Here is a 16,070-nt window from a genome sequence, read left to right as displayed (position 1 = left end):
GTACAAATATCGAAAAGTATGAAAGTGTATACAATGCACAGTTCCCTCCCCGTTCCCCTGTTTTAGAGCATTGTGCTGTTCTAAGCCCTTTAATATAGTAATTCATTCAGTTCTTCCAAACAATCCAGTGAGGTAGGTCATGTCACTGTTCCCATTTTATAGAAGACAAAAACAGGCCCAGAGAGGTTAAATCACTTTTTCAAAGTCACACAGCTAGGAAGTGCTGGAATTGTCTGGGAGTCTGGCTCTTAACTCTTAACCACCATCCTCTGCTGAGTGAGAGGATATAAGGATTAACTAGATTAACACATGTGAAGAGCTTGTTTTGGGAGAGTATAGAGTTCATCTTCAACATGGTAAATGTTTCATATGAACTGTAACAGCCTACCCTGGAGTTTCATCTAAGCCTGGTATCTAATCCTTATGTAATTTCGAACTAATCAGTTCTCTAAATTGCACGGGCTCTCTTCTGGAGAGTAGACTTCATGAATTGGTGATACTGAACAAGAAAATGGTAGCAACTGAGGTCCTTTCAGTGTCCTGTCATTGGCTGTCTGTCTTTTATTTACATAAAATACATCCCAGGCAGAGCTTGGGATACGGTAATTCTTCCATTACATATCCTTTGCTTTATTTATAGAATTATTTCTATGATATGGTTATGGCCAGGAAACAGTGATACATTCTTTACATGGCCAGAGATTTTTGACACCTTCTCAAATAGAGGATATCTTTGCTGAACTCCATTTAGTGGAGTATTTAAACTTTATATAGACCATATTTCTTAAAGCATTAGGGCATAATATATGTCATTTGGAAGAACTTAACGTAGAAAATACTTAGATTCATTCCCTTCTCTTATTTTCTAAATGATAGAACCTAGGGATTCTAATGACAGTGCTAGAACTGAAGAACCTGTTGTTAGGCCTTGAGTTCTGTGCATGAAGTATCTTTAACGTCAGGTAACATTTACTGAACTCTTACCATGTGCCAGGAACTGTGTGTACCTTAACTGATTTGATCCTCATGATATCACGTAAGTTTCACAATGTTAAGTATTTTACCAAAGGTCACACAGCTAATACTTAGTGAAGTCAGGATTCAAATCCAGATGTCTTAATCTAAACATTGTTATTTCCTCCATACTCTGCAGACCCTGTAGAAGGATAACAGCTTATTAAACGTGTGGACTCTAAACCTTGGTTCCAGCATGTTTAGCAAAAACTCTGAAGAAATAGATAATAGAAGCCAGGTGACTTCGCCCATTTATTGTGTTGTTTTGTGACTTTTTAAGTTAATCTAAATCAAAGGAAGCCATTTTGTGAATTTAGACAGCTAATTTAGATAGAAACCACGTTAAAGGTAAGTGAGCTCTTAAAGTTTTAAAGTTCATTCTTTCAGCTACACACTGTTCTCATACATTCCCTTGAAAATATGTCAAGGAAAATATTGATAAGCTAATGGTCAGGAGTCCATTCTTACCTTCAGGTCCCAGCTTCTCTTTCTCTTCCCCTAGTCATAGTCATCCCTCACCCCCAGTCCCTTAAACACAAAGAAATAAAGAGGACCAAGTTAAAGCTCTCTTTCTAGGGTGTTTTTTTTTTTTTTAAATTTAGTTATTTATTTTTGGCTACGTTGGGTCTTTGTTGCTGCACTTGGGCCTTCTCTGGTTGCGGTGCATGGGCTTCTCATTGCGGTGGGTTCTCTTGTTGCGGAGCGCAGGCTCTAGGTGCGTGGGCTTCAGTAGTTGTGGCTCGCGGGCCCTAGAGCGCAGGCTCAGTAGTTATGGTGCACAGGCTTAGTTGCTCCATGGCATGTGGGGTCTTCTGGGACCAGGGCTCGAACCCATGTTCCCTGCATTGGCAGGCGGATTCTTAACCACTGCGCCACCAGGAAAGCCCCTCTAGGGTGTTTTAAAATCTGACTATTCTGAAAACTGATTAAACTGGGTTTTCTAAGTGAGCAGTTCCTTAACCTTGAATTAGTAAAACATTAAAATGTTTATGGCACCTACCACTGACCCCTGTTCTTCAATGTAGGAGTTAATCAAGTAGTTTCTGAATAAATACTGGTATTAGGCAATTCAAGAATTACAACAGAGGTGGAGCAGGGGAAGGGTGTGGAACACTGAGTGTATGAGAAGAACCCTAGATAGCAAATTAAACAAAACTACCCCTTTTGTAAGAACAAAACCTAAATGAATGCTAAAATTCATTATTTGTCTGGAATTGGTGGTTATTTCTGTCAGTGGTATTGTTCATGTTTTTGCTTTGATTATTTGGATTTTCTAATTTTTAAGAAATATAGACATGTATGTTTTCTGTAATATGAAGTTATAGTTTAAAAACTATGTATTACAAATTAAAATTGTGTCCGGTATGTGATATTTATACTTGTAATCTGTGTCTATGTATTTTATTTATTTTTTTATAAGATTAAAAAAAATTACATATATATATTTATTTATTTTTGGCTGAGTTGGGTCTTCTTTGCTGCGCGGGCTTTCTCTAGTTGCGGCGAGCGGGGGCTACTCTTCATTGCAGTGCGCGGGCTTCTCGTTGCGGTGGCTTCTCTTGTTGCGGAGCACAGGCTGATGCACGGACTTCAGTAGTTGTGGCACGTGGTCTCAGTAGTTGTGGCACGCGGGCTCAGTAGTTGTGGCTCATGGTCTCTAGAGCACAGGCTCAGTAGTCGCGGCGCACGGGCTTAGTTGCTGCGCGGCATGTGGGATCTTTCTGGACCAGGGCTTGAACCCGTGTCCCCTGCGTTGGTGGGCAGATTCTGTGCCACCAGGGAAGTCCTGAGTCTATGTATTTTAAAAACAGCTTTACTGAGATATAATTCAGATATTATTCAGTTCAGCCATTTAAAGTGTACAATTCAGTGTTTTTTTGGTATATTCACAAAGTTATGCCATCACCACAGTCTAATTTTAGAACGTTTTTATCACTCCAAAAAGAAACCTTTTACCCATTAGCAATCATTCCCAACTCCCCTTTCTTTCCTCCCCTCTACCAGCCCTAGGCAACTGCTAATCAACTTTATGTCTCTGTGGATTTGCCTATTTTGGACATTTCGTATAAATGGAATCATATAATATATGACCTTTTGTGACTGGTTCCTTTTATTTAGCATAATTTTTCAAAGTTCATACAAGTTATAACATGTATCAGTAATGTATTGCTTTTTATTATCAAATAATATTCCATTTTATGTATATATATCACCTTTCATATATTTTTAATTTTGTTTTTTAATTTTTGTAAATTTTATAGAAATATAGTTGATTTGCAGTGTTATGTTAATTTCTGCTGTACAGCAAAATTATTGTTATACATGTATATATTCTTTTTCATGTTCTTTTCCATTATGGTTTATCACAGGATATTGAATATAGTTCCCTGTGCTGTATAGTAGGACCTTGTTGTTTATCCATCCTATATATAACAGTTTGCATCTGCTAATTCCCACTCCTTCCCTCCCCCCCACCCCGCCTTGGCAACCGGAAGTTTGTTCTCTATGTGAGCCTGTTTCTGTTTCATAGATGTGTTCATTTGTGTTGTGTTTCAGGTTTTACATATAAGCGATATCATATGGTATTTGTCTTTCTCTTTCTGACTTATTTTGCTTATCATGATAATCTCTAGGTCTATCCATGTTGCTGCAAATGGCATTATTTCATTCTTTTTTATGGTTTAGTAATAATCCATTGTATTAATTTTGCTTTTCAAATTTAATATATCTGAGAAACCTCCACTTCTGGGAAGATGGATTAGATGGTGGTGGTGAGTTTCCTGGGTTTTTGCTTCATACATCCCAGACTTGGCACTATAGAACCCAGCAACCCAGAAACTCCCAACAATTGTAGACAGAAACAACAACAACAAAAACTCTGACAAAAGGCTGCTCTCTCTAGCCAAAAAACCAGGAAAAGGGGCAGCCTAAGCAGGACAGAAAACTTTCAGACAATAGCTGCTCTATTCCAAACACCACAGGAAAAAATCTATGGTCCTGTTTTCCACCCATGCCAGCGAAGGCCGAATGGGTTAGCCCTGACTCCACCCTCTGGTGGTGTGATATCATTTAACAAATCCTTTACTGATGGGCATTGGGAGATCCCCAGTGTTTTGCTATTATAAACAACACTTTATTTTTCCTTCCTCTTGTATCCTTGGACATCTGTATAAGTGTTTCTATAGAATAAATTTCTAGACATGAAATTGTTGGGTCAATAGCATACAGTGAAGCCTTCAAAAATGACCATTAGATGACATTAAAATATGGAAATATATAAGAAGTATTAAATTTTCTATCTTCTTTCTGTTGTTCAGATTGGGTAATTTTTATTATTCTGTTTTTCAGTTCACCAATTCTTTCCTCTGTCCTCTCCATTGGCTGTTGAGCCCACCCTCTGAGCTTTTTATTTCAGTTATTGTATTTTTCAGTTCTTAAATTTCTGGTTCTTCTTTGCATCTTGAATTTCCTTGCTGAGGCTATTTTTATGTTTATTTTAAGCTGTTCATAATTGCTCATTGAAGCATTTTTATCATGGCTGCTTTAAGATCTTTGTCAGCTAATTCTAACATTTATGTCATCTTGATGTTGACATCTTTTGATTGCATTTTTTCATTCAGTTTGATATGGTTCTTGGTATGACAAGGGATTTTCAGTTGAAACCTGAACATTTTCTTATTATGTTGTGAAACTCTGGATCTTGTTTAAACCTTCTGTTTAAACTTCTCTGACACTCAAATAAGACTTCTCTGACATTGCTCTGGAGGGGGAGGGGAGAGAAGAATGGCAGTGGGAAGGAGAAGCCAGATGGACATAGCCATCCAAGTGGAGATAGAAGTCCAGGTGCCCCACTCGGCCTCCATTGATACCCAAGGTGGGAAGCCTGCTCATTATTGTTGGGCAGGGGTGAGGGTTCCAACTCCCCATGTGTCCACTGACACCCCAGTCGAGGTGGCCTCATTACAGCTGGTTGATGTTGAAAGTCCTGACTACTCTACTAGGCCTCCTCCTCTGACACCCCTCTGCTTCCCTCTCTTCCGACCAAGAAAAAGGGGGGTTTCTCATTACTGGCTGGCAGGGTTTAAAGCCTGGCTCCCTCTTTGGCCTTCTCTGATACCATCCTGGTGGGGGCATTACAGCCTCCAGAGGGTTGATTATATTAGTTTGGGAATAAAATATTTTAAAAAGCTGTATAGTGTGATCACACGTTTAAAAGAAAAAAGTAGTGTGTACATAGAAAATAAAAATCTAGAAGAATAACTAGTGAATGGTTCAAGGGTAGGGGAACTCTGACTTTCTGTAGTGTTTCAGTTTTTATTTTAAAAAGAATAGAGGTAAAAGACCTATACTCAGAAAACTATAAAACACTGATGAAAGACATTGAAGACAACAGAAACAGATGGAAAGATATACCATGTTCTTGGACTGGAAGAATTAATATTGTTAAAATGACCATAACACCCAAGGCAATCTACAGATCAGTGCAATCCCTATCAAAATACCAATGGCATTTTCCACAGAACTAGAACAAATAATTTAAAAAATTGTATGAAAACACAAAAGACCCCAAGTAGCCAAAACAATCTTGGAGAGAAGAACAGAGGGGGAGAAATCATGCTCCCTGACCTCAGACTATACTACAAAGCTATAATAATCAAAACCGTATGGTATTGGCACAAAGACAAACTTATAGTTCAACGGAACAGGATAGAAATCCCAGAAATAAACCCACGCACCTATGGTCAATTAATCTACGACAAAGGAGACAAGAATATACGATGGAGAAAAGACAGTCTCTTCAATAAATAGTGTTGGGAAAACTGGAGCCACATGTAAAAGAATGAAATTAGAATATTCTCTAATACCATACACAAAAATAAACTCAAATTGATTAGAAACCTTAAATGTAAGACCAGATACTATAAAACTCCTAGAGGAAAACATAGATAAGTGAGGTTTTAAAGTTTTACCTTTAGCATGGATTCTATCTAAATTAGCTGTCTAAATTTATAAAATGGCTTCCTTTGATATAGATTAACTTAAAAGTCACATAGAACACTCTTTGACATAAATTGCAGCAATATTTGTTTGGATCCGTCTACTAAAGCAAAGGAAACAAAAGCAAAATAAACAAACGGGACCTAATGAAACTTAAAGCTTTTGCACAGTGAAGGAAACCAATGACAAAATGAAAACACAACCTATTGAATGGAAGAAGACATTTGCAAATGATATGACCGATAAGGGGTTAATATCCATTAATATACAAAATATATAACCAGCTCATACAACTCAACATTAAAAAACAATCAGATTAAAAAATGGGCTGAAGAACTGAATAGACATTTTTCCAAAGAGGGAATGCAGATGGCCAATAGGCACATGAAAAGATGCTCAACATCACTAATAATCAGGGAAATGCAAATGAAAACCACAATGAGATATCACCTTACACTGGTCAGAATGGCGATCATCAAAAAGAATGCAAATTGCAGATGTTGGCAAGGATGTGGAGAAAAGGGAACCCTTGGACACTATTGGTGGGAATGTAAATTGGTGCAGTCACTGTGGAAAGCAGTATGGAAGTTTCCCCCAAAACTAAAAATTGGACTGCTGTATGACCCAGGAGTCCCATTCCTGGATGTATATCTGAAAAAGCACAAAAACACTAATTCAAAAAGATACATGCACCTTAATGTTCATAGCAGCATTATTTACAATTGTGATGGTATGGAAATAACCTAAGTGCCCATCAACAGATGAATGGATAAAGAAGATGTGGTGTATGTATACAATGGAATACTACTGAGCCATAAAAAAGGTTGAAATTTTGCCATTTGCAGCAACATGGATGGACTTGGAGGGCATTATGCTAAGTGAAATAAGTCAGACAGAGAAAGACAAATACTGTGTGATGTCACTTATATGCGGAATCTAAAAAATGCAACAAACTAGTGAATAAAACAGAAGAAGCAGACTCATAGATATAGAGCACGAACTAGTGGTTACTAGTGGAGGGGGAAGGGGCAATAGAGTGGTAGGAGTAAAAAAGGGTTATTTTGGGATTATATGAAATCATGTGTGTGAAATTTTTTGAAAATTTTAAAGCAGTATAGAATTTAAAGAATTTCATTTAATAAAAAAAATTTTAAATGAGTGTATATGTTACTGTTAGAAGCAGTAAAAAAAAAGCATACTTTTTTTAGATGCTATGTGTTCATTTTTAACATTAATAAAAACTGGATGCAGAATAAGATACCCTGATTCCCAGTGTAGTATGCTTTCCATTATACCATAATATCCTCCTCACCTCCTCAGTCAGTTGTACCAATAGGTTGTATTTATTGTAATTCATACTGAAGAGAGTAATTTTGATTCTTAACTTTGTTGAAATGGAATTTTACTAGTACAACTTGTATTAAAGGAGGGAGTTTTTGATTTATGACTACTGGACATCCGAGTTTTTCCACAGTTTCACTCTACTTTATGAAAACATCATCTGGCTAGTAGCCTCCAATTTTCTGGTGCTGTTATGACTTTGGAAAAACTTAATCATGGCAGTACTTCTTATTTGAATTGTCATGAGTTTTAGGAGAGCAGTTAATACAAAGGCGTTTTCCAGATTTATCCTGAAGAGTGCACATGCTAAGTTATTTATTTATTTTTGGCTGCGTTGGGTCTTTGTTGCTGCACATGGGCTTTCTGTAGTTGTGGCGAGCAGGGGTTACTCTTCAGTACAGTGTGCAGCCTTCTCATTTTGGTGGCTTCTCTTGTTGTGGAGCAGGGGCTCTAGGGTACGTGGGCTTTAGTAGTTGTGGCACGCGGGCTCAGTAGTTGTGGTGCATGGGCTTAGTTGCTCCACGGCATATGGGATTCCTGGACCAGGGCTCGAACCTGTGTCCCCTGCATTGGCAGGCGGATTCCCAACCTCTGCGCTACCAGGGGAGTCCCCTGTATTATATTTAATCAGGTAACTGCTTTTATTTTTTTTAACTCCCCTCCATTTCCCCACTAGTTTAGGAATTAATGACTTTACTAATGTAGCATTTTACTGAAATGCCTTCTGAAGTTTTTGAGACTTACTTCAGGATAATAAACAGTACTTCTACCAGCATCTTTGAGTGACTTGTTGAAAGTTAGTTTCTGGCTCTATTCATAGACTTTATGGTGAAGAGAGCTGTGTTGGCTGCTAGTGAGTGTCAGAATGTTCTCTTCCAGCCTGCTTGCTCGCTCTTTCATTTCCTCCTCCCCCTTCCCTCCTTTTTAAACTTGGGGGGCATACTTGATGGAATTCAAGATTTGTCCCACTCTAATTTTTAGGAAAATTGTGTTATCGTAGAGCTCAGGGAAGTCAACTGCTTCATTTATTAAGTAGGATTACAAATAACTTATTATAAAGATATCTTTTGATTTTTTCTTGTTCCCTGAAGGAATGTGTAAACAAGGTATGGGATTTTTATAATGAATAATTAAAAAAATATATTTATTTATTTGTTTGGCTGCACTGTGTCTTAGTTGTGACATATGGGATCTTTTAGTTGCGGCATGTGGGCTCTTAGTGCAGCGTACGGGATCTAGTTCCCTGACCAGGGATAGAAGCCAGGCCCCCTGCCTTGGGAGTGTGGAGTCTTAACCACTGGACCACCAGGGAAGTCCCATGAATAATTTTGCTTAATGTGGGGGAGGTTGGCAGTTATTTTACCCTTTGGAGAGAGGCACACGTTTCCCTTTTCATGTTGCCCTGTAAAGAATACTGTTTCATAGAACAAGAAATGACTTACGTTTCATAAAACCTATGATAGTCTTTGCCCTGACGCAAGGATATATGTACCCCCTAGGGATTGATTGGACCTGTGCTGTCCAGTAAGGTTGCCATTAGCCACGTGTGGCTGTTTAAATATAAATTAATTAAAAGTAAATAAAATTCAGTTCATTTGAACTAGCCACATTTTAAGTACTCATTAGCCATATATCACAAATAACTACTGTATTGGACAGTGATAATTCAGATAATTTCTATCATTGCAGATAGCTCTCTTGGACAGCGCTATATTAGACTGGCCATTTTTAAGAAAAAGAGGCGGGAATTCCATGGTGGTCCAGTGGTTAGGATTCTGTGCTTTCACTTCCGAGGGCCTGGGTTCAATCCCTGGTCAGGGAATTAAGATCCTGCAAGCCGTGCAGTGTGGCCAAAACAAAAAAAAGAGAAAGAGGCAAATGAAAGACCTGAATTTCTTCCTTCCACAATGCAACTTTTCCTGTCTCCTAGTACCCTTGACTAAAATTCAGGAAAAGGTCTATTGTTTTGTGTATCATCACTTTGGCCTTATTTTTTAATGTTTATTTCTGTTTCCAGGCTGGCAGTGATGGTGAAAGCATAGGAAACTGCCCCTTTTCCCAGAGGCTCTTCATGATTCTTTGGCTCAAAGGAGTTGTGTTTAGTGTCACAACTGTTGACCTGAAAAGGTAAGATTTGGTTGTAGTTGGGGATCAACTTGATGTTCTCAGTTTGATCCTCTCCTCATCCCTCACTTTGCTTGCATATGTTCTATAAAGAAATGTATTAAAGTTCAGCTGATTTATGGGCACATTTAACTTGTATAAGTATTATGGATAATTCACAATGTAAGTATATTGCTTGTGGCCTCTCAGTCTTTTTAGGGGCTTATTGTATGTTTACCTTATAATATCAAGAGCAGCACCAGGAGCTGTTTTAGGGTAGAAGCAGTGAAATCTTTGACTTTACAGATAAACATGTAACTATGCAGAACTTTCTAAGCAGACGACTCCTCAAATGTGCTCGTAGACACATGGCCTATACAATCTGGATCTTTAAAACCAAGAGTGGGATTTTTGGAGGCTGATTACTGCTGTGGTCTTTTTCATTTCATCTACTTTTCAAAACATAATGGGAGTTTTCTGTAATATGATTTTAACCATATTTGGTTAAACACAATTATAGAATAAGAGCAGTTATCTATGGCCCTGTGATTGTTCTTGCTAGGTGAAGGGTTGTTTCTGACTTTCTCTCTACAGGCCAAAGTGGAGAGGGCTGAGAAGAGCCCTGAGAGCAGTAAGCTTTTTTTACTCAGTAACTTCTATTCTCCCTTAGCAAACAGGTCTGAGGCGAAGAACATTCATACTTAAAAAAAAAAAAGATTTAACCCAAGGGTTGAGAACATTTTTACCAATAGAGAATCTGGGATTTGGCAGTGGAAATGTATTCCTCTTGACACAAATGCCACAAAGCAAAAAATGCTTTGCTACTTATTTTTTAAGCTTATTAGACATGTGCAGTGTCCAAGAAAAAATAATGACAGGCTATCACTGGATGGGGAGCAGAATTCATGAACATTCTCCTTCTGGGCATCACAATGTGAGAATTACCTGACAGCTGTAATCCCATTCCCTGTTCTAGGTTAGCATTCTCTGGGACCCCTGTCAGTTCTTTAAAATTTATTTTTTACTTCACTTAATTGAGATTTTGCAGACTTAAAATCTATTTATTGAAAATAAGCCATAAAGTCTTCCAGGAACCCCTTTGGTTATATATATGAATGTAGAAATAAGCCTTTGGGAATTGTAAGAACTACAGGCTCATTTGAAGACATACCTAGCTCATATTGGACAGAGCTATTGTAAGAATGAAATAATTTATATAGTTACCCTTCTATTACTGTTTTTTTCCTACATGCATTCACAAAGGGAGTTTCCCAATATAACTCCTAAAAATAGACCGTGCCGCCAAGAACACACCCTTAGTGTGTCTTAAAATACTTGGATTTCTCCTATTCCATTTTTGGCTTGGAGCAAGTGAGTTGACTAACATGCTTTGAAAAAGCCTTCTTTGAACAGCTCAATACAGTGCTTGATTGTGGTGCACACCAGTAATAGAACCATGGGAATGGGAATGGGAATCTGGTTCAGAAAAGGAAGTGAACTCATAACGGCTGTTTCTAAGTCATCTGTTTCACTTTTCGTTTACAAAGTTTTGATGGCGTTATTCTTGGAAGTTGATTGATATTTGGGGATTTGTATATGTTTAGGAGTAATGTGCCCTACATGTAAAAGGTGACACATGGGAAGTAGGATGAAAGATTCAGGGCCTCCTAATTAGAAAATTTGCTACTCAAAGAAGACGTGTGTTTATTTCCTAGAGCTTTGTGTAAAATCTACAGAGAACACTTAATACTGGAGCCTATATTCTTTAGCTTTCTTTAAAAGTCTTAGGTCTACAGTACATATAAAAAAATCCTTCTTAAGGTCAATTAAAAGTGTACAAGTAGTACATGATAATGAGTCCCCTTCATCCCTAACCTTGGTCATCAGGTTCCCCTTCACAGAGATAACTGCATTTAGGTTTGCTCTTTACCATCCTTCCAGACCTTTTCTATGAGTTTACATGCTTATATATATAGTCTTAAGTAAGATTTCAAAGAGAAGGTACCCCAAGAGAGTGAACGTTGGCTCAAAAAAAAACCCAGTATAAATAAAATAAAGTTGTCACAGAGGACTAAAACATGCTGTAGTAAAAAGTACCTTTCATAATATATTCTTAACTTTAAAACTTTAAATATGATTGTTTTTAGAAAGCTGTGGGGGAGAAAGATTTGGTGCCTATAGTGCTTATTTTCCTGCTTTTCCTGATAATTGCCTAATTTCTTAGTGAAATGTACTGATCCCAGAACAAACTGGCGGAGAGCAATAGAACTCTACTGAGAGCTTTTTAGAAGCCCACTCTCTGCTCTGAAAAAATTATTGTTAAATGACATTTCATCCATAAGAACAAGCCAGTTTCTAGTTCCGGCACTGTGTAACACGTTCTCTTTGAAGCTCAGTCGGTGTTAGTGACTATGCTGGTGGTATGCATATGCCCCTGTGAGGCTTGGAACAACCTCCCATTGCTTCCTGCGAGTGCTGCCTTCATACTTTTGTGGGAGTAATTTCTAAACCTAATTTTTTGTTTATGCTGCAGTCGTATTACAGAACTTTCAGATTAAAAAAAAAATAGTTCCCAGGCTTTAGGAATTCAGGTTTATATCAACTGCCATTTGAACAAAAGCTTCAGGTAAATATAAGTGAAAATATTAAAATATGGGACACATTTCAGGATGTTATCATGTGTCATCAAAAGGGGAGCAACCATGGCATAGCAGAAAGTGTTAAGGGTAGAGACCTGGTTCTGTGTGGAGAGAGCCCTTTCTCTGATTTCGCTGGGCAAGCTGTCTCATCTTCTTGGAGGTCAGTTACCTCATTTTTAATCTCAGTAAGAAAGAAGGGAAAAATAAACTAACGTTTCTTCATTGTCTATTACGTGCTAAACACTGTTCAGGGTACTTTTTACTACTGTTATCAGACCATTTTCAGACCTATTATTGAATATAATTTATTATTTTTATCACACTGGTGTTACAGGGCCTTTGTGGCTGACAGGTTCATGGCAGTGATCAAGAACTTTATTTGAAGACTTCCATTATCTTCATTATGCTCAGAAGTTCTTAAATCAGAGATCAGCATCATTAGAGCACAGATAAGCCTGAGAGGTAGGCTGGGGGAAGAGAAAGAAGGAAGCGTGAGAACAGTAATAAGAGAGAGTGACAGACACACATACATATATACACTGAGTCATTGACTTGGATATAGCTGAGTGTGGCCATATAGTTGTTACGGTAAACTCTTCTGGTTTTGGGAAATGAGAGTGGAAATGATAACTTTAAGAAATAAGCTTTTTATTGTAAAAGCAGTGATATCTGCTATATTACCAGTGAATAAAATTCTTCCTCCATGATATTCTCTGAGAAAATAGATAAATTGGAGAAGACCACTTTAAAAGTCTGGGAAATATTTGTTTTCATTTTTCCCATTCCCACCTTAAACATTGAAACTGTCTCATCCTTTGTGGTGTCACCAGTTCTTTCTGCTTCAGAAGTCAGCATACCATTTGTAACATTGTATGAGTCAGACCCACAAGTAAATTGCCATGATCATGGCATAAGGTTTTGCATTATTATTATAATAGTTTAAACTTTAACAATTTTGTTATAGTTTAAAATGTTACAGCAGAACTATAAAACTGATAGTTCTGTATATCTTAAAAGGAGTTATAAACTCAGAACAAAATCTGATTTCCAAATAGATTCTTCAGGTAATTTGCTTTCATTTTTATGTCTCTGTGGTTCTACCCTTCTGAAAATAGTCTTCAGCAAGTTGAGAGATCAGTTTTGAGTTCCAGGTACATCTTCAGTACACAGCAGCATGAATAACACATACAGAGAGACTAAGTGGAGTGGAACAGGCCAGCCTTTTAGAGAAATCATTTCCTGCTGCTGGTCAGTCAGGAAAGTACAGACTCTGTTCTTCCCCTTTGTAAAGTTGACTTGGGCTATGTGAAGACCTTGTTAGAATGGTCCTACAATTCAAGATATGGGTCTCATGAATGCATTTTGAATCACATGTATACATACCCTGTGTGTGTGTGTGTGAGAGAGAGACAGAGAGAGAGAGAGACAGAGAGAGATAGAGACAGAGACGGACAGAATTTCACTGCCACTGCCACATGTCTTTATGTTCTTTTTCAAGATAATTTCAAAGATGAAAAATCCTGTTGGGGCCACTAAGAGCTGAAATAGAAAAATGGATTGTTAGTGAAAGATTTTCTAAACCTGTTGTCAGTATAAACTCTGCTTATAAACTATAAATAAAATCTGTTGAGTATTATAAAAGCTGAATTTGATACCTTTCCATGGGTGCTATTTTGTTCTAAAATGATTGCTCCACAAGTTGACATTAAAGTAGACAGAGATCAGCAGTATACCACATTTAATCACAATAAATAAAATCCTTTAACTGGTTGAACAGGACACACAGACAAAATACTTAGTAACTGGGACCTTGGTGTGTGTGGTTTGATGTTCACAGTTCAGTCATTCAGTTAGTGACTTTAGTATTAGTCAGAATATAGCAAATCTAGTGAAGGATAATTAATAGGAGTAAAGTGATCTGAAACCAAAGATTTGTGTTGTTACCTTTTTTTGCTTATTTGCCATCTGGTGTCCAGCATTCTCTTGATTTGTATGAAATAATTCTATGCCTTGAAAATCAACACCTTTAAAGTTTTAAAAGGGAACTCAATTAACGTGTAAGTCTACATACTTCGTATTTTTTTCTCTCCATTTAGTGAGTCAACTAGTTACAGTAGGTCATTTTTAAGGACCAGCTCCAGTGTCCTGTGGCTGTGCTGTACTCATTTTATACCAAGCAGCTGGAACCGAGCCACCAGCCCGAGGGCCTCCAATTGTTTGTGCTGAATTAAATTTTAATTGCAATTAAGCCACTTAAGTTGCTTAAAGTATTAGCTCCTATAAGATGTCTCCTTTTCATTCCTGTCTTTCCCTTTCTTTCTGTATCTTATTTTAGTTTTTTCTTTTTTTTTTGATGAGTATTCACCATCCAGTTTTTTAATTTTTTTAAAATTAAAAAAAATTTTAAACATCTTCATTGGAGTATAGTTGCTTTACAATGTTGTGTTAGTTTCTGCTGTATAACAAAGTGAATCATCTATATGTATACATATATCCCCATATCCCCTCCCTCTTGCGTCTCCCTCCCACCCTCCCTATCCCACCCCTCTAGGTGGTCACAAAGCACTGAGCTGATCTCCCTGTACTATGCAGCTGCTTCCCACTAGCTATCTGTTTTACATTTGGTAGTGTATATATGTCAGTGCTACTCTCTCACTTCATCCCAGCTTACCCTTGCCCCTTCCCATGTCCTCAAGTCCATTCTCTACATCTGTGTCTTTATTCCTTTCCTGCCCTGCCCCTAGGTTCATCAGAACCATTTTTTTTTTTTTTTTAGATTCCCTATATATGTGTTAGCGTATGGTATTTGTTTTTCTCTTTCTGACTTACTTCACTCTGTATGACAGTCTCTAGGTCCATCCACCTCACTACAGATAACTCAATTTTGTTTCTTTTTATGGCTGAGTAATAATCCGTTGTATATATGTGCCACATCTTCTTTATCCATTCATCTCTTGATAGACATTTAGGTTGCTTCCATGTCTTGGCTATTGTAAATAGTGCTGCAATGAACATTGTGGTACATGACTCTTTTTGAATTATGGTTTTCTCAGGGTATATGCCCAGTAGTGGGATTGCTGGGTCATATGGTAGCTCTATTTTTAGTTTTTTAAGGAACCTCCATACTGTTCTCCATGGGAGCTGTGTCAATTTACATTCCCACCAACAGTGCAAGAGGGTTCTCTTTCCTCCACACCCTCTCCAGCGTTTATTGGTTGTAGATTTTTTGATGATGGCCATTCTGGCCAGTGTGAGGTGATACCTCATTGTAGTTTTGATTTGCATTTCTTTAATGATTAGTGATGTTGAACATCCTTTCATGTGTTTGTTGGCAATCTGTATATCTTCGACAGAGAAATGTCTGTTTAGGTCTTCTGCCCATTTTTGGACTGGGTTGTTTGTTTTTTTGAAATTGTGCTGCATGAGCTGCTTATGTATTTTGGAGATTAATCCTTTGTCAGTTGCTTTGTTTGCAAATATTTTCTCCTATTTTCGTCTTGTTTCTGGTTTCCTTTGCTGTGCAAAAGCTTTTAAGTTTCATTAGGTCCCATTTGTTTATTTTTGTTTTTATTTCCATTTCTCTAGGAGGTGGGTCAAAAAGGATTTTGCTGTGATTTATATCATAGAGTGTTCTGCCTATGTTTTCCTCTAAGAGTTTGATAGTGTCTGGCCTTACATTTAGGTCTTTAATCCATTTTGAGTTTATTTTTGTGTATGGTGTTAGGGAGTGTTCTGATTTCATTCTTTCACATGTAGCTGTCCAGTTTTCTCAACACCACTTATTGAAGAGGCTGTCTTTTCTCCATTGTATAGTCTTGCCTGCTTTATCAAAAGTAAGGTGACCATACGTGTGTGGGTTTATGTCTGGGCTTTCTATCCCATTCCATTGATCTGTATTTCTGTTTTTGTGTCAGCACCATATTGTCTTGATTACTGTAGCTCTGTAGTATAGTCTGAAGTCAGGGAGCCTGATGC

At 37.6% G+C, this 16,070-nt stretch overlaps 2 protein-coding genes across 5 annotated transcripts in view; both read left to right on the top strand.

The window, feature by feature from the left end:
• Nucleotides 1-16,070, top strand: part of NCMAP (non-compact myelin associated protein) — a 561,420-nt gene that overhangs the window by 202,088 nt on the left and 343,262 nt on the right. The gene's annotated exons all lie outside the window — the stretch shown is intronic.
• Nucleotides 1-16,070, top strand: part of CLIC4 (chloride intracellular channel 4) — an 84,384-nt gene that overhangs the window by 31,571 nt on the left and 36,743 nt on the right. Inside the window, exon 2 of the mRNA XM_033422540.1 lies at nucleotides 9,371-9,480. Within this exon, the coding sequence (XP_033278431.1) occupies nucleotides 9,371-9,480 (110 nt within the window). The remainder of the gene's footprint in view (nucleotides 1-9,370; nucleotides 9,481-16,070) is intronic.

Source organism: Orcinus orca, chromosome 1 (genome assembly GCF_937001465.1).
Source record: "Orcinus orca chromosome 1, mOrcOrc1.1, whole genome shotgun sequence".
NCBI classification, from domain to species: Eukaryota; Metazoa; Chordata; class Mammalia; order Artiodactyla; family Delphinidae; genus Orcinus; species Orcinus orca.
Note: the sequence above shows the minus strand (reverse complement) of the source record. Positions and strands in the feature narration are given on the sequence as shown.